Genomic DNA, 23,872 nt, shown 5'->3' on the forward strand with positions numbered 1-23,872 from the left:
AGTACTTAGGTGTATTAAATTAATAACATTTCAGACATTGTTTTAAATGTTTTTATATATTTCGATTTTTTAACCAAATGTTCGAACCGTTTTAAATTCGAATTTGTTATTGCATATTGGTTCGATTATAGAATGATTGTAAACGTTCCAGAAAATTGATCAAATTGAAAATAGTTTGTTTGATTCTCAGCAATTCTCATCATTCTTAACGGTAGGTGTTATATAACAATTACTGTGGTTGTTGAAATACTGAATATAAATGGGGTTTGCTTGCAAAACCTCCGCGGGCGAAGTCGCGGGTAACAGCTACTACTAAATAAAATTGTATGTGGCGCCAACTGTTACAAGATTTTATTATAAAACCTTTTATATTATTAATTATTATAAAATGGCAAAAAGCTTAATTTTCAGGCTAGAAGTGAGTTTTATTTTTAAAAAAATATGTAAATGCTAATAACGAGTAAAACATTAACTCTGATCCCACTCGAGATATGATATACTTGACTCTGTTACATCTCCTCATCCCTTGAGCTTTAAACAGCAAAATTTACATAATAGTATCAATGCACCTTATACACAAGCTACGATGCCAAATTCCATGCCAAAGTACTACTTACAACTACTCACTGTTACTCATACTATCACTTTTATCTACTCGTTAGGAGCGTTGAGACTAGGAATCAAATAGAAAGCAGGCCGAGCATATACAAAACGTATATAAAACTAACTAAATATAAATTAAGACCTTTCTTAATATAATTAAATTCAGAAAACGGACTTTTTTTTTCAAAATTGCAGAGATACACTTCCGAATAAATGACAAAAAGTTACGTTTAATACGACCTAAAATTACACAATTAATATTTACTTTTTAAATAAAGTTATTTAAAAGCATTAAAATTATTTATTTATCTTTTAAAGTAATGAATCTTTTATCCTTTCAACCAGAGCCGGCCCTACCATAGGGCGAACAGAGCAGCTGCTCCAGGCGCTAAGTTTTAGGTGGCGCCTCAGTGTTAAAGAAAAGTAAAGGGTATAAATTAGGGGCCACCAAGGGGGGCGCCATAATAGGATCTCGCTCCATCCTAAAACTTGCCTCGGGCCGGCACTGCTTTCAACCAATAATTGGTTTTTTTTTCTTTTACTTTTCCGATCGTTATGTATACTTAACAAGGGACGTAATAATCGTGTCAGATTTGACCCTTTACTTTTAATGAAGTCTTGCACGCCATTGGATTAATTAAAAATAGAAAAGCCCCTGGCATCGACCAGATCACCGGTAAGATGGTCAAGGAAACTTTTTTCGCCATTCCAACAACCTTCATTACTCTATATAACCGATGCCTTTCGCTGGGCTACTTTCCTCTCGACTGGAAGTGCGCTTCGGTGAAATTCCTCAGAAAACGTCAAAACGAAGCATCTCAGTTTGCCAAGGACTATAGGCCCATCTGCCTTCTTCCCATTTTCGGCAAGATTCTCGATAGGCTTGTCATAAACAGGATCCTTAAACACTTAAGAAAAAAGAATGCCCTTAGCAGTCACCAGCATGGCTTCACTCCTGGAAGATCAACCACGACTGCTCTCACCTCAATTACTGACTATATTACTCAGGCCAAAGCGGAAGGTAAACACACGCTTATGGTTTCGATTGACTTCCGCGGGGCTTTCGATAACCTCTGGTGGCCCAGTATTTTACACCAGCTCCACGAACACAACTGTCCCCAGAACCTTTTCCAGCTGATCAGGAGTTTCATCAGCGACAGGAAGGCGGGGTTTTTTACAAACAACTACCGTTACTGCCACCATGTTACTAAGGGCTGTCCGCAAGGATCCATCTCTGGCCCAGGGCTGTGGACCATTGTCCATAATGACTTGCTCTCCACCATCAACAATAACAATGACAGCAACCACTTAATACAAGGTTACGCTGATGACACTGTCATCCTNACACTCGGTAAGTAATCCTACAATTTTTTGTTTATAGCGTAGTTTATACGGATTATTCCCAAAAAATATATACGTATTTTGGAAATGTTGAGTCGGATTAGTCTAGAATCGATTAATTTTATGGAAGAAAATCTTTCAAACAGCCGTAGTCCGTAAACTTGACACGTGTCGGGTTGTGATTGGAAGGATTCGTAAGAAAGCGGATTCCTAGAGAATGGAACGTATCTCTATCTTATAGGGGGGTCGACTGTAATACAAAATACATATAAATTTAATTTTTAAAATGTATTTTATCATAAAATAAAGTGAAATGTTTTTATTAAAAAATTTTAGTTTTGGATCTCTTACATTTTTGGAAAAAAGTATCCATCTTTAATTGTTTACATTTTTGTTTTCTTTCATCAAGAATTTTGGAATATGGTCGAATGGATGTGATTATGCTCCTTTTTACATTTGCACTTCGCTCCCAATCGTTGTCTAACTCACAAAGTTCATCTGTCAAACTTTCCATAGTTGAAAGGATATGCTTTAGATTGACCATTTTCATAACTATTGGAGTTTCTTCTTTGTCGTTCTTCTGTAGCTCTATGTCGGGTCCACAGCTCATTCAAATCAAATGGTTCGTGGAATGTTCTCTATTGATCTAGATCTGACCAGTCCCAATGAGCCACGATTCTGCCACAACACACGGTGTCATAGTGGATTCATGTCTTACTAGTCCACTATGACACCATGGATTGGCAAATCTGGACAAAATATAGTCAAATCTAGCATAGGGAAAATTGGGGAATTACACAGCAAAACAGCGAATTGCACAGCACCGTTATTGTGAATCGGCGTAAATTGAACTGGCGTAAACCGAGGGCTACCTGTAGTTTGCTATATTACCTACACAGTAGACTCTACAGTATTACACTACAAAGCAATATATACAATGTAGTAATACTGGACATAGTATTGTATACAGTACTCTGTATACCATTATATTTTTGTCACCCCCTTTAAAACAGTTGCCTCTTGAAATGACCAGTCTTTCTAAGTTTTGGGGCTGGTTGTCTTAGAGGTTTAAACAAAACAAACTGCCAAATTATTGGACAATCATATGGTTAAGTAAATGATTAGAAATTAATTTGTTTAGAGGTAGGCTGTAATTAATTAGTTTCTCATCATTTATTTAACCATATGATAGCTGAATAAATTGGCAGTTTGTTTAGTTTGAATTAATTATAAATCTGGCTTAGAGGAGGAGATTATATTTAAAGAGGTTTTACTGAATAAAGTTAAAAGTAGGCCTATAAGTTTACTTGTAAAAATTCAAACATCTGCTTTCAAATTACTAAATGAAGAGAAATAGATAATGCAAAAATTGTTTTATTGAAAATAGTATACAGATACAAATATATTTCAAATTTAAATTTTTACTAACTGCTTATTTAATAATACATAAGTATTCCTTATGTTAATGTTGCTGTTGTTATTATTATTTCTGAAATTCTGTTTATAATTTTTATTTTATAAGATGTAGAGTCGTCATTAAATTTCTTAAAATCTATTTTAAGAAATTTATTTTTAAATTAAAGCTTTTCATACTGATTGATTTCCATTTTATTTTTTCAGCTCTGTTATATATAACAGAGGGAAAGTATGGCAATTGGTCAAAAAATGACTCTCCCAATATTTTTACATTTTTAGACTTGGGATCTTGAAACATCAAGAAATGCAAAAAAATTATTTTTTTTTCTGTGTATGGATGTTGATGTGTACGTGTATATGGAGGGCATGATTATGTTCATCCACTTTGATTTTAAGACCATAAATGACTTATACCATTTTTATAATTATTATAATGAATTAACATAATTAATGATTTGAACAGCTTATTATTAAGCTGTTCAAATCATTAATTATGTTAATTCATGCTAATAACTTTTGACCTCCAGCAGCTAGAATATTGGAGTTTGTTTTGTTTGAAAGAAAATGGATACCTCTACATTTAGAAACAATGGAAATGAATCGGGTTTTCTAATTTTTGTTAAATAACATTTTTCTTGAATATTTAACATTCAAAAATTATTTTAAAATTTGTATTATATATTAAATTTAACAATCATAAAAAGTGATATGTTTGTCATAAAAAAGCATAAACATATTGAGTCTAGCACAATGTTTAAGCTATATATTACAATTTATTAATTATTAAAGTAATTTATGCAATTAAAAAAATCGTGTTTTAATTTGTCTCTGAGCAGGTAAGAGGTTAATAAATTAAATTTCACTTGAATTATACTTTGCTCATAAATAAGAACAGAAAACAAAATACTATTTTTTAATCTCAATATTTATTTACTTATTAAATTATATTATGCTTATAACTTTAATGTTAGTTTGTTTTTGATTTTGGATTGTTGTGAAAGTGTGTTAAAATAGTCATGATACTTTGGAGATATTAGAGGTAGTAACTGCATCATATCTTCATATTTTCAGATGTAATGGTTCTAGCATTTTTGTTGTGATGTTTAAGAGGTCTTCTTTGTCTGGTTTGTGATAAATCTAGTTCTGAATTCTCCCTCCTCCATCAATGTTTTGTAGAAAATTAGATAATCCTTTTTAATAAACTTGTACATTTTTGTATTATATTGTGAGTCTGTAAAATTCCACAATTTTACTTCTTAGCTTATCCCAGTGTTTTCTAGTCTGTGGGGCATGGTTTTTATCAAATTATCATTTTTTAATACAAACAAATGAAAAAAGTCAAATTGGTTGCCTAATTCACAACCCTTGTCTGAACAACTCTGTTATGACTGCTAAAAATCCATTCACACTTTTATTGAAAAGTCAACAAGAGTCGTTCATGGTGAACAATATATTTCATTTAATAAGCTATATTTTGTAGGCCATTAAATAAATTATAAGGACGGTATTTATGAAATTAGATTGTTACGAAAATTGAGGGGGTGCAACAATTTTTTTCTGAAAGAGGGGGCAGAGGTACAGAAAGTTTGGAAACCATTGTCTTATCTAATGTTTAATTAGACTACAGGAAATGGACTTGTATCACTCACATAATAAATGATTATGTAATTTCATTTACCAAAAACATTTTTAAATACTGTATTTTAAAACAAACTGTGAATTGTTTATAAATAAAAAGTTAACAATAAATTATATCTAAATTATTGTTTTTACAATTTTTTCCAAAAATGGACTTTACAACACTTTCATAATAAAAAGTCCTCATATTTAGTTTACTTTGTTGATTTATTAACCTGATTATTATGTTTTTTTTTTTTTTAATCCATTCAAAAAATAAGCTAAGGTTAAATATTATTTAACCTTAGCTTATTTTTAAGTAGGTTAATTTTTTTATTACACTTAAAATCTTAATTGTTTTATTGATATCTTTAACCTCCATATATTTCTTAAGTACAAATTAAATTTTATATAAATCAAATATATCATTTGATGTGCTTAGATATTTTATGTAGATAATACCTTAAATTAATTTAAATTCAAATATTTTGATTTAAAAATGGTTTTAATTCTAGTTATGTCAAATATATAAAAATATCAATTTTGTATTTATTAAAATAATTTTTACTAAGTTCTTGATATTTGAAAAATGTTGTTGTTATTAAATAATCAAACACTCATGTAATTCTAGACATTGTGCAGTTTTATGTAATACCAGTAACAATTGTTGTTGATCTTCTGTAGGCCTGCTATTGAATTGTCTTATTATTATTAATTTCACTATTATGTATTNTTAAATTATATTATGCTTATAACTTTAATGTTAGTTTGTTTTTGATTTTGGATTGTTGTGAAAGTGTGTTAAAATAGTCATGATACTTTGGAGATATTAGAGGTAGTAACTGCATCATATCTTCATATTTTCAGATGTAATGGTTCTAGCATTTTTGTTGTGATGTTTAAGAGGTCTTCTTTGTCTGGTTTGTGATAAATCTAGTTCTGAATTCTCCCTCCTCCATCAATGTTTTGTAGAAAATTAGATAATCCTTTTTAATAAACTTGTACATTTTTGTATTATATTGTGAGTCTGTAAAATTCCACAATTTTACTTCTTAGCTTATCCCAGTGTTTTCTAGTCTGTGGGGCATGGTTTTTATCAAATTATCATTTTTTAATACAAACAAATGAAAAAAGTCAAATTGGTTGCCTAATTCACAACCCTTGTCTGAACAACTCTGTTATGACTGCTAAAAATCCATTCACACTTTTATTGAAAAGTCAACAAGAGTCGTTCATGGTGAACAATATATTTCATTTAATAAGCTATATTTTGTAGGCCATTAAATAAATTATAAGGACGGTATTTATGAAATTAGATTGTTACGAAAATTGAGGGGGTGCAACAATTTTTTTCTGAAAGAGGGGGCAGAGGTACAGAAAGTTTGGAAACCATTGGCTTATCTAATGTTTAATTAGACTACAGGAAATGGACTTGTATCACTCACATAATAAATGATTATGTAATTTCATTTACCAAAAACATTTTTAAATACTGTATTTTAAAACAAACTGTGAATTGTTTATAAATAAAAAGTTAACAATAAATTATATCTAAATTATTGTTTTTACAATTTTTTCCAAAAATGGACTTTACAACACTTTCATAATAAAAAGTCCTCATATTTAGTTTACTTTGTTGATTTATTAACCTGATTATTATGTTTTTTTTTTTTTTAATCCATTCAAAAAATAAGCTAAGGTTAAATATTATTTAACCTTAGCTTATTTTTAAGTAGGTTAATTTTTTTATTACACTTAAAATCTTAATTGTTTTATTGATATCTTTAACCTCCATATATTTCTTAAGTACAAATTAAATTTTATATAAATCAAATATATCATTTGATGTGCTTAGATATTTTATGTAGATAATACCTTAAATTAATTTAAATTCAAATATTTTGATTTAAAAATGGTTTTAATTCTAGTTATGTCAAATATATAAAAATATCAATTTTGTATTTATTAAAATAATTTTTACTAAGTTCTTGATATTTGAAAAATGTTGTTGTTATTAAATAATCAAACACTCATGTAATTCTAGACATTGTGCAGTTTTATGTAATACCAGTAACAATTGTTGTTGATCTTCTGTAGGCCTGCTATTGAATTGTCTTATTATTATTAATTTCACTATTATGTATTTTTATTTTGAATTCAGAGTTTTGTTTCATCAGTATATTGTAATTATGATAATAGACTGCAACTTGTTTTTAATAAATTAATTTTTTTTTCCTAATCATTCATATTTATTAAATTTCTAGGTCTTAATTATTTTTGCTATTGTGCTACAATTAAAATCAATATTTTTATTTTATTTAAGTTATTGATTTTTCTCCTTTCTCTATCAAATGTGATCAGTTATCCATTGTCCTGCCTTGATTATTTCAGATAATTGATGCTCTACCATGTTATTCTATTGTGAGATTTTTGTTTGTTATTTTTATAGTATTGAAACTATTAAAATAAGCTAAATTTTTCATTCGTCAAAATTCTTTATCAGAAATCGGTTTTCAATACAAATGTAACATTTTTGTATTTTTCCTCATTTGGAAGTTTTTAATGAAAAATAATTAATCTTATATTTTCATTTGTGACTGTTAGGTTGTCACCTCATTGGCAATGCCCAAGTCAGGACTGACACCACTGTGATCATCAGGTCCATATATTAATTTCACACAAGTAGTCGTGTACATAAATGGTTGAGTTCTGCATGCACACCAGAAATAATGCACTCCACTACACATTTAACAATAATTAACAACAATTTATTTAATGTAACAACTTTACAAGAGTGAAACATAAATGAGGAAAGTCTAGTTCAGGGGTGGCCAACCTGCGGCTCGCGAGCCACATGCGGCTCTTTGAAGGATTATTTGTGGCTCTCGTTAAATGTACCCGAGTTCCCTTTTCATTTTTGTGTTATTATATTTTTAAAAATTATTATCATTCCGTATGTGTTTCAAAATGTCTTTTAAATTACTAACAACAAATATGAAAGACTAAGTGCAACGTTGTAACAAATTTCATTACCGTCCAAGTTAAGAATGATATGACTCATTGAAAACTGCGCGAACGAACATAAACAGTGGCGTAATCGTCCATTATCGACCGACTCCAGACCGATTTTGAATTTGTAAACTATCATTGCAACGGACAGTTGACATTGTGCTCTGGAGGAAACAATTTGTATCCCTCTTCCTACCGATATAATTTGTAATCTGGAATTTTTTGCATACCTTTTTAATACGTATTTAATTGCGGCTCGCGAAAAAATTTCAAATTTTAAAAATGGCTCGGACTATCAAGGAGCTTGGCAACCCAGGGTCTAGTTTATAATTGCTTAGTGGGGAGAGAGAGAGAGAGAGTTTACAAACTCAGATGTGTGTCAATAAATACCTGGTTTGGCTGAATCAGTTTGATTGAAGTCTTGATACTGTGAATTGTCTTGATGAAGAGTGCAGAGGTTTCCACTGGGTTGGATAGGGTTAGATTCCTTGATCGTACAGTTTGCTATTGAATGTTCGTTGTGGAAGGTGTCTAACGTCTGGTGAAGGCATTCAGTTGAAGGGATCAGCAGAGCACAGCTAGAATACACCCACACTAAAGTAGGTTGATCAACAAACTCTGCATGTTGTCATCTGTCTTTTACCCTTTTATTTGGGGGTCCTCTCTCTGGCATTCTAATGCCCAGTTTTGGTAAAATGGTCAGTTGTTCCAATCCATGATTTCTCTCTCTTTTCCTCGATGAATAGTCACTCTGAAGCTGTGTCACTCATGAAGGAAGTACAGTCCATGGAAAAAAGTTCATTCCGTTCCTGAATGGTTTCTATGACATCTTTGCTGTTATAGTTTGGCAAAATAAAATCCATAAATTTAAATCGGGATAATTTCAATTCAAAAAATTTGCATTAGCCCAGGTTCTCTCACATTTATCTCAATATATAATGAAATATGTAACATTTTGTAAACCTGGATAAGAAGAGTACAGTAGAACCTTGTGTAACAAGCATAATTTGTTCCAGAATCTTATTTGTAATGCAAAACATTTGTTAAGTGAAACAATTTTTCCCTTATAAATTAATGTAAAATATGATAATGCATTCCATGCTGAAAAAAGTACTCAAATATTTTATGTAAAATGTTTATTCAAAGAAAATTATACAATATACATTGTTAAGGAGTATGAATCATCATCATTTCTTCTGGTGCGGAATAAACCAACCTGGAATGCGAATTTGATTTGCAATAAACAAAAAAAAATCAAAATACAATAATTTTTAATATTTAATTATAGCTTTTACATAATCCAATAATTTGGCATATTGTTTGGTGTGTTTATTATATAATGGGTTATGGTTGTTGATGTTTATATGTAATATGTCTGAACACAAATTTGGAAAAATATGTTGATTACAAGCAACACTAAGATGATAGCAGAATGAATGCTAAATACAGACTGATGTAGCATATGCATAATCCGGAACTTCCCCTCTCCTTGTCACTCATTATGCAAAACATCACTGATTAACTGAGTTATTTTTCTACAATTTGTTTTGCTCATTAAGAGAGGTTACACTGTAATCATCTCCAGGTTTATATCATCATGCAAATCAAAGTTTGTAACATCATGCAAATCACCTTCGGCTTGAAGTCCTCTTCAAACTGAAGATGATTTGCATGATGCTATGAACTTTTTACTATTGTTTTGTTTTTGAGAGCTATTTTATAATTTATTTCCTGCAAAACTAAACTCTTGTATAACATACAATTGAAACAAAAATTGCAATTATTCAAACATTACAATTAAATTCAAAATTATTACTTTAATTGTAAATATAAATATTTTTATAAAATTTTATTATACCTTTCCTTTTCTGAAAATGGTTAATTGATCTATAGATGGTAAACTACTGGGTAAGCCAGAGGTTCTTTGAAATAGCAGTCATTTGCATTTAAAGAATTTTTGTAAGTTACTTTTTCTCAGGTCTAGTTTTTTGTCCTTTATTTAACATTAAGGAAAGCTGTAGTTACTATTACTGTAAATTAAAAATAAGCATTGTATAAATAAATGCATATACAGTCGACCCCCCCCCATAACACGGTAGATAAGTTCCGTTCTTTATGAATCGATTTCTTACGCGTCCTTGCCAATCACAGCCTGACACGTGTGAAGTTTACAGACTACACTGTTTGAAAGGTTTTCTTCCATAAAATTAATCGATTCTAGACTAATTCGACTCAACATTTCCAAAATATGTATATTTTTTTTGGGAATAATCCGTATAAACTATGCTATAAACAAAAAATTGTAGGATTACTTACCGAGTGTGCACCGTTCAATGTCGCTATTGCTCAAGCTTGTTTTCATCACGGAGCAGCACACCAAACATCGGGCGATTTCTGATAAGTTATTTTTCTGCAAAAACTTTGTTGAACTTCGGAGACATCATTAATAGAAATAATTTTTATGGCCGTTGAATAAGAAATGTTTCTTTCACAAGAAATGTATAAAATTAGAGTACTGTATTAGACTTACGGTACCTAATTTACATACTGTACAGACGATAGTAAACAACTTACTCGCCTAAACTCTCTGTAGCATGGCGCTGGACGGCGGAAAGTAGTTCGGCTGCCCGATGACTTATAGGAGCTTTTTACCAGGTTTGTACGGATACCGTCGCAATTTTTTTGCCGTCTTATAGGAATCGTAATTATAGGAACCCGTGTTATAGGGGGTCTACTGTAATACATATATAAGCAAAAACAAAGAAACCCCATACTAAACTAAATGGAAAGACCCAGTTTGCTGTTGTATAAAAATAATAAAATTTTACATTTTTGACACTAAATGGCTGCTGTGCCAAAGGACTACTGGTGTAAGAAAGTAAAAATTATACTGATGTTCTTTACTGATGTTCATGTGTCTAGTGAACAAAAATCATGAGGTTGTAAGAGAGAAATTTGAAGGTTTGTTATCCATAGTAATCATATTTTCATTATAAATGTTTCATTACATAAAATCTAATGTTATCCTGTATTAACATATTGTTTGTCTTTTTTTTTATAGATAGGTTGTACATTCTTGTTTTAGATTGAAAAAATAATGCTTAAAGATATTCTGTAACTTCTAAGTTTTATTTTGAATTAGAATTGCTGTGTCATAAATAATAAAAGAAAACATAATTTTATTATATGACAATGATAGAAATATATAGCTATTTTTATTTTTTATTTCAATGGCAAAACAAAATACAGTGGTATCTTGTACTTTGATTGTTTGAATTCAAGTGCTAAATTTGACAAAAATTTGCATAGAATTTCAAATGATGTTTAAGCGTTTAAACTGTGCATGCATGGAAAAATACACTTGAACTGTAAATACAAGACATCTCTTGTGTTATGCTTGTATGTTTTTAGTGTTTTTTTTTTCACTTTATTTTTGGTATGTTTGGTTATATATATTGTGTGTTTTTCAAGTTTTAACAATTTCTTCCTGCAATTTTTCTTCTCTACATCTTTTGAATGCCCTGCACATTGTTTATCCATTAGTTCAAAATTTCTCAAACAGAACTTTTTAAACCACATTTATATATTTCAAGCTTAGAAGCATCTTCCCCATACAAATTAAAAAACCTTTTTTACTGTTTGTACAGCATTATATCCTTTCCAAAATTTATAAAGAGTAGCATGCCAGGTATGCTTTTTATCTGAAGACATTTCAACTCAATTTTATCCAAACATGCTGCTTTATTTTATTTTATTTATGCTTTCATATTTTCATACTGCCATATGCCAAGTATTTTCAAAGTGATATATTTTGATACAACTGTACTGATAGAGTTATGTTAATCAGCATATGGAGTCTCATTGCATTTCATTATATAGGTCTACATACTTCATTCTTAGTATAGTATATATATATCTCCTTTATTTCATGTTTATTATTAAAATAATATATCTTTTGAAATTTAATTTAAAATGTAAGACAATTTTAATTACATTAATGTTAAAGTTCTTTTTTGTATTAAATTTTGGTCCTACATTCATTTTTTGAAGATACTAGCCAAATTTTTTATTAATTATGTTGATACTTGACTATTGACATAACTTCATTGATATGAATTTTCAAATCATCTTTCTTGCTTGAATGATATATAAGAATGAAATGAATTCATTGTAATAAGTCTCTCTTTTGTTGGTTGAGATTATGTATAGTGTTCTTTACTTCAACTACAATTTGTTATCATTTAACATGACTATCAATGTATATGTAATGTAATAAAATTTACTTTAAATATTTACTGATTATTAATTCCTCATAATGTTACATACATTATGATATAATAAGCTATAATAAACTTATCAATATATTAAATATATAATGTAATATATAATAAACTTATTACAATATATTATAATAAGTTTATCAAATAAAATATTAACACTATTGTGAAGTCAAACTATTACTGGATTACATTGGGCTACTTTTCCATGATTATATTTAATTAATTTCTAAATAATTTGTTACTAGAGCATGGTGTCATGTCCTATCTCTTATTAAATTTAATAATTATAATTAAATAAAATAATTTAGAATATTCTGAAAGAAAAGAATTGGCCCAGAGTGGGACCCAAACTCTCAACTGCTTACTGGGGATGCATTGCCAGTTATGCTACCCAAGTCTCCTATTATTTAGAAATTAATTAAATATAATCACAGAAAAAGTAGCCCAATGTAATCTGTTAGTTGTTTATCTTTTTTCAAATATATCAGGTTTCAAGATGTTTGTATATAACTTATGAAGACTGAAAGGCTTAGAAAAGTGTAATTTATTTTGAAATGAATATATAATTGTATTTTTGTTGTAAAAATATTATTTACATCCACTTTAACAGAAAATATATATTAATGCCGATAAATGAAATTTTCTATTTTGACCATGTCATTAACTTATCATTCACAGAACCTTATTAGTTGGAACAGTCTGAAAAATGAAATGGTCATTGCAACTTCAAACTTGTTCCATGAGACTACACTTCTCTTTGCAAAATTGAGCTTTCTTTGAATTGACATTACTGTGACATCAAGAGTCAAATGCCAAAACTCTCCTATTAATAATTATCAAATATAATACACAATACAAATGTTCTTACATAAATTTCTAAATTAATTAGCTTTTGAACTTTTATTTATTAAGGTTTACTAATACAGTAGAACCTCGAAAACTCGGCCTAATGTGGACCGAAGGGTGGCCGAGTTTGTGAAAATGCCGGGTTATCGAGAATGGGGTTAAAAAAGGATAAGTATGCGTGTTTCCTCAGAAAATGGTGTACTGTACTTGTATGTATTGTTTGCTGGAGAATACAACAGAGAATAAACTGCCAAATACCCTTAAACAAAGGAAAAGTACGTACTTTATGAAGGCATAGAGCCTTTACTACATGAAAATGAAAATTAATGAATACACTGTGTAAGTAATTTACCTGATAGGGCAGACCTCAGAAAAATAGTTTATGAGAGCTTTTACACTTTTATAAAGCTGTCTATAATGAAAATTAATTATCTAAGGGTATTTTTGCCCTGCCAGGGTGTGGCCGAGTTATCCGGAGTGCCGGGTTATCGAGAGCCGAGTTTTCGAGGTTCTACTGTAGTACTAACTTTGCTGGATTTTTCAATCTATAATAATGGAAATAGTTTCCATTATCAAATCAGAAGAATCAGATGGAAATTTATTAAGCTTAAAATTCTTATAAAATTGTACTTATGTCACTTATTTCTATACCAGATTTAATAATTTTCATTTTATGTATTTGGAAAAGCTATGTGAAGCATGAAAAATATACAAAATGGAGAACTAAATTTAATTAATGTAAATTTAAATAGTAAATAATAGTAATTTCTGACACCTATCTAAGTATCATATACTGTAGTTTCTGTTCAGCAGTTTAAAAACATAAATTTATATTCTTCTGATGTATGTAATAAAATGGAGCATTGCTCACAAAGAATTAAGCAGTTTGAAGTTTTAAGAAAATATTATTAGGGAGTAATAATTTGTCATAATAATAATAATAATAATAATAATAATAACAACTCTCCTGTGGTCACCACCTGGTCTGGGAGAGCTCAGTAATTTTACTGATCCATAGGACAATGCAGGCTGGAGCACAAGCTCCTGGTAGGGACACCCATGCCAGTAAGGTCTATCGGGAGAAATGAAGCTAAGAGTGACCACTCTCACATTCTGTGGAGATATTTATCATGGTAGTAACCAGATCTAAGTATGATACCAGCTCGGACATCGCCTGGGTAACAAGGCCCGCATTTGTGGGTTAGGCAGAGGCTCATGTTCAAAAAATAGGCCAATGTCTCCCTTGGTTACCGGTGGCAAAAGCAGCACCAGCCCAAGCATGGCTACTGCAATGCCCTCAACAGATGTGAGGAATCAACCTAGCCTAGGTATTTCTGTGGCAAAGCATCCACAGACCACAAAGGCTGGAAAACCCCGCCAACAGATGAAATGGACAATAGAAATGAACGAGTTTATCATCCGTAATTACTACGCAATCACAAAACTCCAAACAAATATGACAGCATACAGACAACAACTACACTATAGATTCACACAACAGTATCCTCACCTCACTGTCACCGAACAAAGGGTTGTTGATCAAAAAAGAACAATTATACACAACAACCTTATCCCACAAACAACATTTGAACTGATCAAACAACAGGTTGCTGATCAAATACATCAACAGACAGAAACTTTTAACATTAATGAAGATCACATAGCCTGTCAGGATAATCCAGCAACAAGCATTGATATTAGCACACATACAACAACTACAACTAATGATACTACAGGCACTTCCTCATCCATCACTGATAACGTAGATATAGATTTAGTTAATACACTCTCACTTATATTTCAGGAAACACTCATTAAATATACTGGTACAGATCCCACACAAAGACCATGAATACCAAAAATCAGCACGTCAAAGGTAGTAGGAAAAACATTAAATTATGTAAACACTCACTCACTACCAAAGTACATTCATTCAATTTCTACACTCTCAGACATTCATACATTAGTTTATGCTGGGGCAGTCACAGTACTAACACACCATGGACTGAAAATACAATCATAGACAGATACACACAAAACACAATTTTATCACAAGCCTGCCTGGCAGAGAAGAATAGAAACACAAATAAATGACATTAGACAGCAATTAGGCAGGCCAATACAATACACTAAAAACAACATAGCGCTCAATTAAACAAACAGTTCAAGAAAATCAAAACACAGTGCCACAAAGAACAGTTACTCATAGATTGTCATTCTACGGCAGCACAGACATTACAGAATACATTGATACACTAAAACAGAAACTCGCAGCCGAAGCGATCAAACAATACAAAACATGTACATTATGAAAACAACAAAATAAGTTATTTACAAACAACGAAAAAACTTTTACAGACAAATTAATACCAATACAAACACTGATACACAGCATAGTGGCACAGAAGAACTCACAACTTATTTGTCTTCTCTTTGGTCCAATGCTGTTATACACAATGCTCATGCAGACTGGACCCAGGAAGAGAACAGAAACTTGCACAACATACCAACTATGCCCTGTGCCTAAATAAATGTACACGACATCTGCTACGCTGTTAACAGAACACACAACTGGAAGACACCTGGTGTAGACAACATTCACAATTTCTGGTACAAAAAATTTACATCATTGCACCAGGAACTAGCCAAACATCTAACACACATCATCATCAACCCACAAGACATGCCAAAATTTCTTACTCAGGGCATCACCTGCATGAAACCTAAAAAGAACACCATCACAGACCCCACACAATACAGACCAATTACATGTCTTCCAACACTCTACAAATTACTGATATTCTGTATCACAAACAAAATATACAAACATGTTGAAGAACACGACGTTTTTACGGAACAACAAAAAGGTTGCAGTAGAAATCACAGGGGATGCAAAGAACAGTTACTCATAGATTCAGTCATTCTACGGCAAGCACACAAACAACACAGAAACATACACATGGCATATATAGACTACAGAAAAGCATTCGACAGTGTTCCACACAGTTGGCTGCTACATATTCTACACATGTACAAAATACATCCATCACTCATTGCATTCTTCGAAAACACTATGCAGCACTGGAGAACAACACTACATCTCAGGGTTAGTAACACTTCCATACAAACAAACGAAATATTCATTAGGCGAGGAATTTTTCAAGGAGATTCCTTGAGTCCTCTCTGGTTCTGCCTAGCCCTGAATCCATTATCCAACATGTTAAACAACACGCAATACGGCTACAATATCAGACACGAAAAAACAACACAGTTTACACTCTCACATCTCATGTACATGGACGACATAAAACTTTATGCATCCACACAAAAACAACTTCATCAACTCCTACAAATCACACATTCATACACTAAGGACATACAAATGGAGTTTGGCCTAGACAAATGCAAAAAACTTCACATAGAAAAAGGAATCCTGAAGAAAGAAGATTTTGCACTTGGAAATGGAGACGTTATTGAATCCATGGAAGAGGGCGAGTTCTACAAGTACTTAGGATTCCAACAGGCCAAACTAACAGAACATACACAAATAAAGCAACGATTAATTAAAGAATACCAAAGTAGGTTAAACGCTATACTTAGAACACAGTTAAATGCAAAACACACAGTTAAAGCAATAAACACATATGTCATCCCAGTACTCACATACTCTTTTGGAGTTATACATTGGACTCACACAGATCTCGAGCAACTCCAAAGGAAAACAAGAACAACACTTACTAAGCATAAACAACATCATCCTAAATCCGCCACAGAAAGATTAACCCTTCCACGTAAAGAAGGCGGACGTGGCCTGATTGACATAGTTAACCTTCACTACAAACAAATACAGTCACTGCGAGAGTTTTTCTACAAGAAACAAGAAACATCACAGTTACATAAAGCAGTAACTCTAGCAGACTCAAATAACACACCATTAAACTTACACTCACAACATACAGACATGACACAACATATAAAAAGCATAGACAACATTAAGCAATCATGGGCTCAAAAGGCTCTCCATGGCAGGCATCCTTACGACCTGGCCCAGGATTTTGTTGACAAAACTGCGTCAAACAGCTGGTTAGATCGGGGATGCCTCTTTGGGGAGACGGAAGGATTCATGATTGCCATACAGGATCAGGTCATAAATACTAAAAACTACAGAAAACACATACTCAAAGATACAACACTCACAAATGACACATGCAGAAAATGTCACATCATGCCAGAAACTATACAACACATCACTTCTGGTTGCAAGCTCTTGGCACAGACAGATTACTTACATAGACACAATCAAGTAGCAAATATAATACACCAAGAGCTTGCAAAGAAACACAAATTGGCAGACATCCACGAACCATACTACAAGTATATTCCACAGACAGTATTGGAAAATAACACGCACAAAATGTATTACGACAGAGCCATAATCACAGATAAAACAATTTACCACAACAGACCAGACATCACACTCATTGACAAACACAATAAAATCACATACATTATAGACATAGCCATTCCAAACACTCACAATGTACAAAACACATGCACTGAAAAAATCAGCAAGTACACAGAAATCGCCCAGGAAATCAGGCATCTGTGGAGGATGGATAGAGTGCTTATTGTACCTGTCGTTCTCTCCTGTACAGGTGTGATACCACACACACTACACAAAAAGCTGGGAACATTACAATTGAAAAGAAATACATACGTCACACTACAGAAGGCCACTATATTGAATACATGTCACATTGTGAGGAAATTCCTTAATACAGACACTGACACACTTAACTAATTTTTGTTTTTGGTTGCTATGCCTAGACTCTGGTCTGGCATAGTAAACAGCCACTGGTGTGAACTGAGTATAACCCACTAAACTGAAAATAATAATAATAATAAATGGTCTTTTTCCTCAATTGTTTAACATTAATTATCAAAGATTTATGATTAATTAATATTATAATATGATTAAAAAAATAAAAAGCTTAAAAATATTTTTTGTATTGAATATTAACTTAAATTAATTAGCCTATAGAATTATTATATGTAAATAATTAAATTTTTAGATTGAATTTTGTAACTTTATAATAATATGCAATTTTTTAAATTACTGTAGAAAAACTGATTATCAAAGTGATAGAAGTTTAAGAAGAATGTCTACTGACCGAAGCAATGATGACTGCTATTTTTATTTTTATTCTACATGTACAAGGGTATGTCGTCATAGTTTTATACATAAATGTTCTCATAATGGTATAAAATGGTCAAAAATGGTTTATTCTGCAATTTTTGTTTAAATAGATGCATTTACTACAAAAGATAAAGAAGTCTTTAAACAGATTTGTTTTGTTGTTTACATAATTTGTGTGTTAATGTTTTATGTTGTGTAATTTGTATATTGATCTTTTTAAATGGTTTTTACTCAACAGTTTATCATTACTATTCTCTTACTAATGCAATTATTGAACTTTTTAAAAACTTCAATAATTGCATTAGTAAGGGAATATTTATATACTAAATTTTTTAGTATTTCATTCTGATCATTGATCTCAGAAATATAAATTTATAAATATGTATAAATAAATATATATTTTTCCCCACTCTACCTTCTGGGCATTAAGAGGGCTTTTTCCTAAGTTCTTAATTGGTTCAGCCAGATCCACAGACTTGATGTATATAAAAATTGCTGGTATTTGGTTTGATTTCTCAGTTGGACACTAGACAAGATCCACAGAACCAGACAGTTTGGTTCAAAATAGGACAGTTGGCAATCCTAGCTATTGCAGATAGGTTAGGTTAGTTACATTGATCACCTAAAAATAGGATTGCAAGCAGCTAGAGACACTATGGGAGCATAAGAAAAGGATGTGCATACTGCCCAAGCACTTTTAATTTAAGAATCCTGTTAGCCGGTGAATATTGATGTTATTTATGTACTAATTACATCAGTTTTAAGTCAATTACATAACTAACACAGTTTTTAGCATCTTCCATAGCAAACAATCAGATCTGCTACTTACAAGCAAAATAGCTCATGCTCAATTTTGAATTGAATCAAGTTAGTTATATTTTATAATCAATTCGTTTTTCAGAATTAAATTGTTTGTAATCATGGCCTGAGAATTACTAGAATCTTTAAACTACAGCTTACAGTATACTGTAGTAAATGTTGATTAATTGCTGTATTCATACCAAAATGTAATTTACTTTTCAAATTTATGTTGAGTAAAAAAATGGAAGTATTTTATTATTAAAAATAAATTCTACATGTATACAATACTTAAAAATAATTTCTCAATGAGAAAAATGCAAACTTTAATGTTGAATTTATTTTGGAAATATAATCTTATTTAGGCATACATAATTACTTAACTGTAATTGCTACAAATTAATGATTGTTAAACTAGAAAGTATCTTGTAGTTGATACACTAAAAACAAAGTTATACAATCTTCAATAATCAGACTATGGGTTCTGATTATGAATCTGTTCTGTGTGAAGTCAATTTATAATAATAATAATAATGTTTCTCAAAGAACTTTTCCAAAATTATTTTTAGAGAATGTATACTCCAATTTTTTTTTATTTTACTGGATCTTACTGTAGACAATGTTGTATAGAATTTAATAACAATTGTGTTTTAGATACAGGTATGTATGTACTGTACATTGTAATATGTTTGTAGTGAAATTTTTGGATAATACTTATAATTGATGTGGGTTATAATCAGAATGTACTTTCAACAGTAATTCTTTAGCATAATGACAAACTTTTATAAGAAATATAGTTGAAGAGATATAATTTTTAAGAAAAATTAAATATTTTTCAATATTATTTTAAAATACATTATTAAGCAAATAAGAGAATGAGATTTATATATTTTATGAATATTAATTTAATATAATTTTGCTCTCTCGTGTGCTTTAGGGAAATAAATGCCCTTTTCGTCACTGTGAAGCAGCATTAGGTACAGAAACAGTATGTACGTCTTGGAGAGAGGGCTATTGTTCTCGTACAAATTGCAAATTTCGTCACATGGAGAACAGAGTGAGTAATTTAAAAAGTTATAAAAATGATTTTTAATAACAATTATAAATGATGTATATTTTAGTTATATCAGGTTGTAACATAAATTTGGTCCAATGAACTGAAAACTAGTGAAAAATAAACACCTCAACAAGAACTTGTACAAGAACTGGACATACGTTATATGACCATTCAACAGCATTTGAAACAGCTGAGAAAATGGATGCTGCATGCTCTATCACCATCACATCTTGAATATCATGTGACTGTGTGAATTTCATTGTACTCCATTGTACTTCATTGAATTTCATTGTTATCTCCAAGCTCCATTTTTGGATCAGATTTTTACTGGAGATGAAAAATGGATATAATATAAGAAAAGTATCATCATCAATGATGATATTTAATATTCTTATAGCGTATCCATTTCTGTATTCTTTATATTGTATTCATTCTTATATTTTTTGACTCAGTCTCTGAGATAAAGTGGCACCTCAGCCGTAAACTAGCCTTCATCTAATGAAGACATTATTCAGTGTTTGGTGGGATATCCAAGTATGACCAACAACTCAACATATTGAGTTGTTGGTCAAAGCTGATTTATTTTCACCAATTAGACTGTTTGATGAAAGCTCTGAGAGAAAAATGTCCAGTACTGGTCAATAGGCAATGCGCTCTGTTTCAGCAAGATAAGGCCATCCACGCATGGCTATTATCTTTAAAACATTTAAAAATTTGGCTGGGAAAAAATGATATATCCCCATATTCACCAGACTTTGCTTTTTCAGATTACATTTATTTTTGAACTTAAAAAATTATGTTGATGGAGAGAACTTCAATTCTCAGAAAGATCTAAAAAATGCAGAGTTGGCTTGTTTTAATTCTAAGCCAAGAAAATTTTTCCAACAAGGTATCAAAATATTGTTTGAAAGTTAGTGTGAGGTTATATCTAATAAGGAATAATATGTCAATGATTGAAAAATAAATGTTTTGTAAAAAATTCAATAAAATTTTCAATATTTTTGGACAGAATTTATTACAACCTGNAATAAATTCTACATGTATACAATACTTAAAAATAATTTCTCAATGAGAAAAATGCAAACTTTAATGTTGAATTTATTTTGGAAATATAATCTTATTTAGGCATACATAATTACTTAACTGTAATTGCTACAAATTAATGATTGTTAAACTAGAAAGTATCTTGTAGTTGATACACTAAAAACAAAGTTATACAATCTTCAATAATCAGACTATGGGTTCTGATTATGAATCTGTTCTGTGTGAAGTCAATTTATAATAATAATAATAATGTTTCTCAAAGAACTTTTCCAAAATTATTTTTAGAGAATGTATACTCCAATTTTTTTTTATTTTACTGGATCTTACTGTAGACAATGTTGTATAGAATTTAATAACAATTGTGTTTTAGATACAGGTATGTATGTACTGTACATTGTAATATGTTTGTAGTGAAATTTTTGGATAATACTTATAATTGATGTGGGTTATAATCAGAATGTACTTTCAACAGTAATTCTTTAGCATAATGACAAACTTTTATAAGAAATATAGTTGAAGAGATATAATTTTTAAGAAAAATTAAATATTTTTCAATATTATTTTAAAATACATTATTAAGCAAATAAGAGAATGAGATTTATATATTTTATGAATATTAATTTAATATAATTTTGCTCTCTCGTGTGCTTTAGGGAAATAAATGCCCTTTTCGTCACTGTGAAGCAGCATTAGGTACAGAAACAGTATGTACGTCTTGGAGAGAGGGCTATTGTTCTCGTACAAATTGCAAATTTCGTCACATGGAGAACAGAGTGAGTAATTTAAAAAGTTATAAAAATGATTTTTAATAACAATTATAAATGATGTATATTTTAGTTATATCAGGTTGTAACATAAATTTGGTCCAATGAACTGAAAACTAGTGAAAAATAAACACCTCAACAAGAACTTGTACAAGAACTGGACATACGTTATATGACCATTCAACAGCATTTGAAACAGCTGAGAAAATGGATGCTGCATGCTCTATCACCATCACATCTTGAATATCATGTGACTGTGTGAATTTCATTGTACTCCATTGTACTTCATTGAATTTCATTGTTATCTCCAAGCTCCATTTTTGGATCAGATTTTTACTGGAGATGAAAAATGGATATAATATAAGAAAAGTATCATCATCAATGATGATATTTAATATTCTTATAGCGTATCCATTTCTGTATTCTTTATATTGTATTCATTCTTATATTTTTTGACTCAGTCTCTGAGATAAAGTGGCACCTCAGCCGTAAACTAGCCTTCATCTAATGAAGACATTATTCAGTGTTTGGTGGGATATCCAAGTATGACCAACAACTCAACATATTGAGTTGTTGGTCAAAGCTGATTTATTTTCACCAATTAGACTGTTTGATGAAAGCTCTGAGAGAAAAATGTCCAGTACTGGTCAATAGGCAATGCGCTCTGTTTCAGCAAGATAAGGCCATCCACGCATGGCTATTATCTTTAAAACATTTAAAAATTTGGCTGGGAAAAAATGATATATCCCCATATTCACCAGACTTTGCTTTTTCAGATTACATTTATTTTTGAACTTAAAAAATTATGTTGATGGAGAGAACTTCAATTCTCAGAAAGATCTCAAAAATGCAGAGTTGGCTTGTTTTAATTCTAAGCCAAGAAAATTTTTCCAACAAGGTATCAAAATATTGTTTGAAAGTTAGTGTGAGGTTATATCTAATAAGGAATAATATGTCAATGATTGAAAAATAAATGTTTTGTAAAAAATTCAATAAAATTTTCAATATTTTTGGACAGAATTTATTACAACCTGATATATATATATAATTTTTTTTTTTTCAATTTATTCTGACTTTTAAACATCAATACAGTTTCACTTTATTCTTTTATTTGTCATTTTCATTCAGTTAAAATATTTAATTTGCGTATTCAAATGAAATGATAAATTTGTTCAAAACATCATCTTATCTATTATTAAAATAAAAAGGTTAATGACAAACATTTAAGCAAATAGCACAACTCAATAAAAAATAACAAGAATAATAGTGCTAAAATAAAGTCTCCCAAGATTTAGTTGAAATTAAATGTTTTTTCCTCCTAGGAGTAAACATTCTATAATGAGATTTTAGACTTGAAACTAAGAGTGCAAGACCTGGTTAAGGAACTCTTTCATTTACTTTATTACAAAAAATATACCATATTAGCCCGAATATAACGTGATATTTTTCATTAAAAAATCGACTCGTGCTAAATTTGGGGTTTAAGCAATGGAATGTAATATAAACAAGGACATTTTCCTACAGAGGTTGAAACGCGACTGAACGTCCGACCAATTTCTAGCTTGACCGACCACTTCAAAACAACCATGTGATCTAGTTAGTAGGCCTGCGCTTTTGTTTGCATAGCGCTACTATAGTAAGGCTATGTCTCTGATTGTTAACATCTCACACAACTGTTTTGTTTCATTTGTTTTTTTGCTCTAGTGACTAGCGACAGTTACTTTACTTTTTTCTTTATTGCCCACTAGCAGACCCCGCCAGGCGTTGTTGTGGCTCTAAATGTATCTATTATAAATTTATAACACTTCCCTGTGGGGGGGATTTTTCAAAAAATTTCTTTTTAGTGTACATTCTGTTGACGTACCCTATTAAAATGCAAAAAAACGCATCTAAAATAGTA

The 23,872-nt window shown here is 30.7% G+C and overlaps 1 protein-coding gene across 6 annotated transcripts in view; it reads left to right on the plus strand.

The window, feature by feature from the left end:
• The window catches only part of LOC111633477 (zinc finger CCCH domain-containing protein 11A-like), a 54,145-nt gene that overhangs the window by 12,702 nt on the left and 17,571 nt on the right, over positions 1-23,872 (plus strand). For 4 of the 6 annotated variants that reach the window (XM_023378050.1, XM_023378052.1, XM_023378054.1 and 1 more), the window contains exons 1-3: positions 12,759-12,805; positions 18,235-18,331; positions 20,045-20,164. In XM_023378050.1, coding sequence (XP_023233818.1) covers positions 12,780-12,805; positions 18,235-18,331; positions 20,045-20,164 — 243 coding nt within the window. In that variant the 5' untranslated portion in view covers positions 12,759-12,779. Of the gene's footprint in view, positions 1-10,676; positions 10,948-12,758; positions 12,806-18,234; positions 18,332-20,044; positions 20,165-23,872 lie in introns of those variants that run through there. The other 2 variants (XM_023378056.1, XM_023378055.1) reach the window with 2 other exon arrangements.

This window comes from Centruroides sculpturatus, unplaced genomic scaffold, assembly GCF_000671375.1.
Source record: "Centruroides sculpturatus isolate CEXI.00-Female unplaced genomic scaffold, Cexi_2.0 scaffold618, whole genome shotgun sequence".
NCBI classification, from domain to species: Eukaryota; Metazoa; Arthropoda; class Arachnida; order Scorpiones; family Buthidae; genus Centruroides; species Centruroides sculpturatus.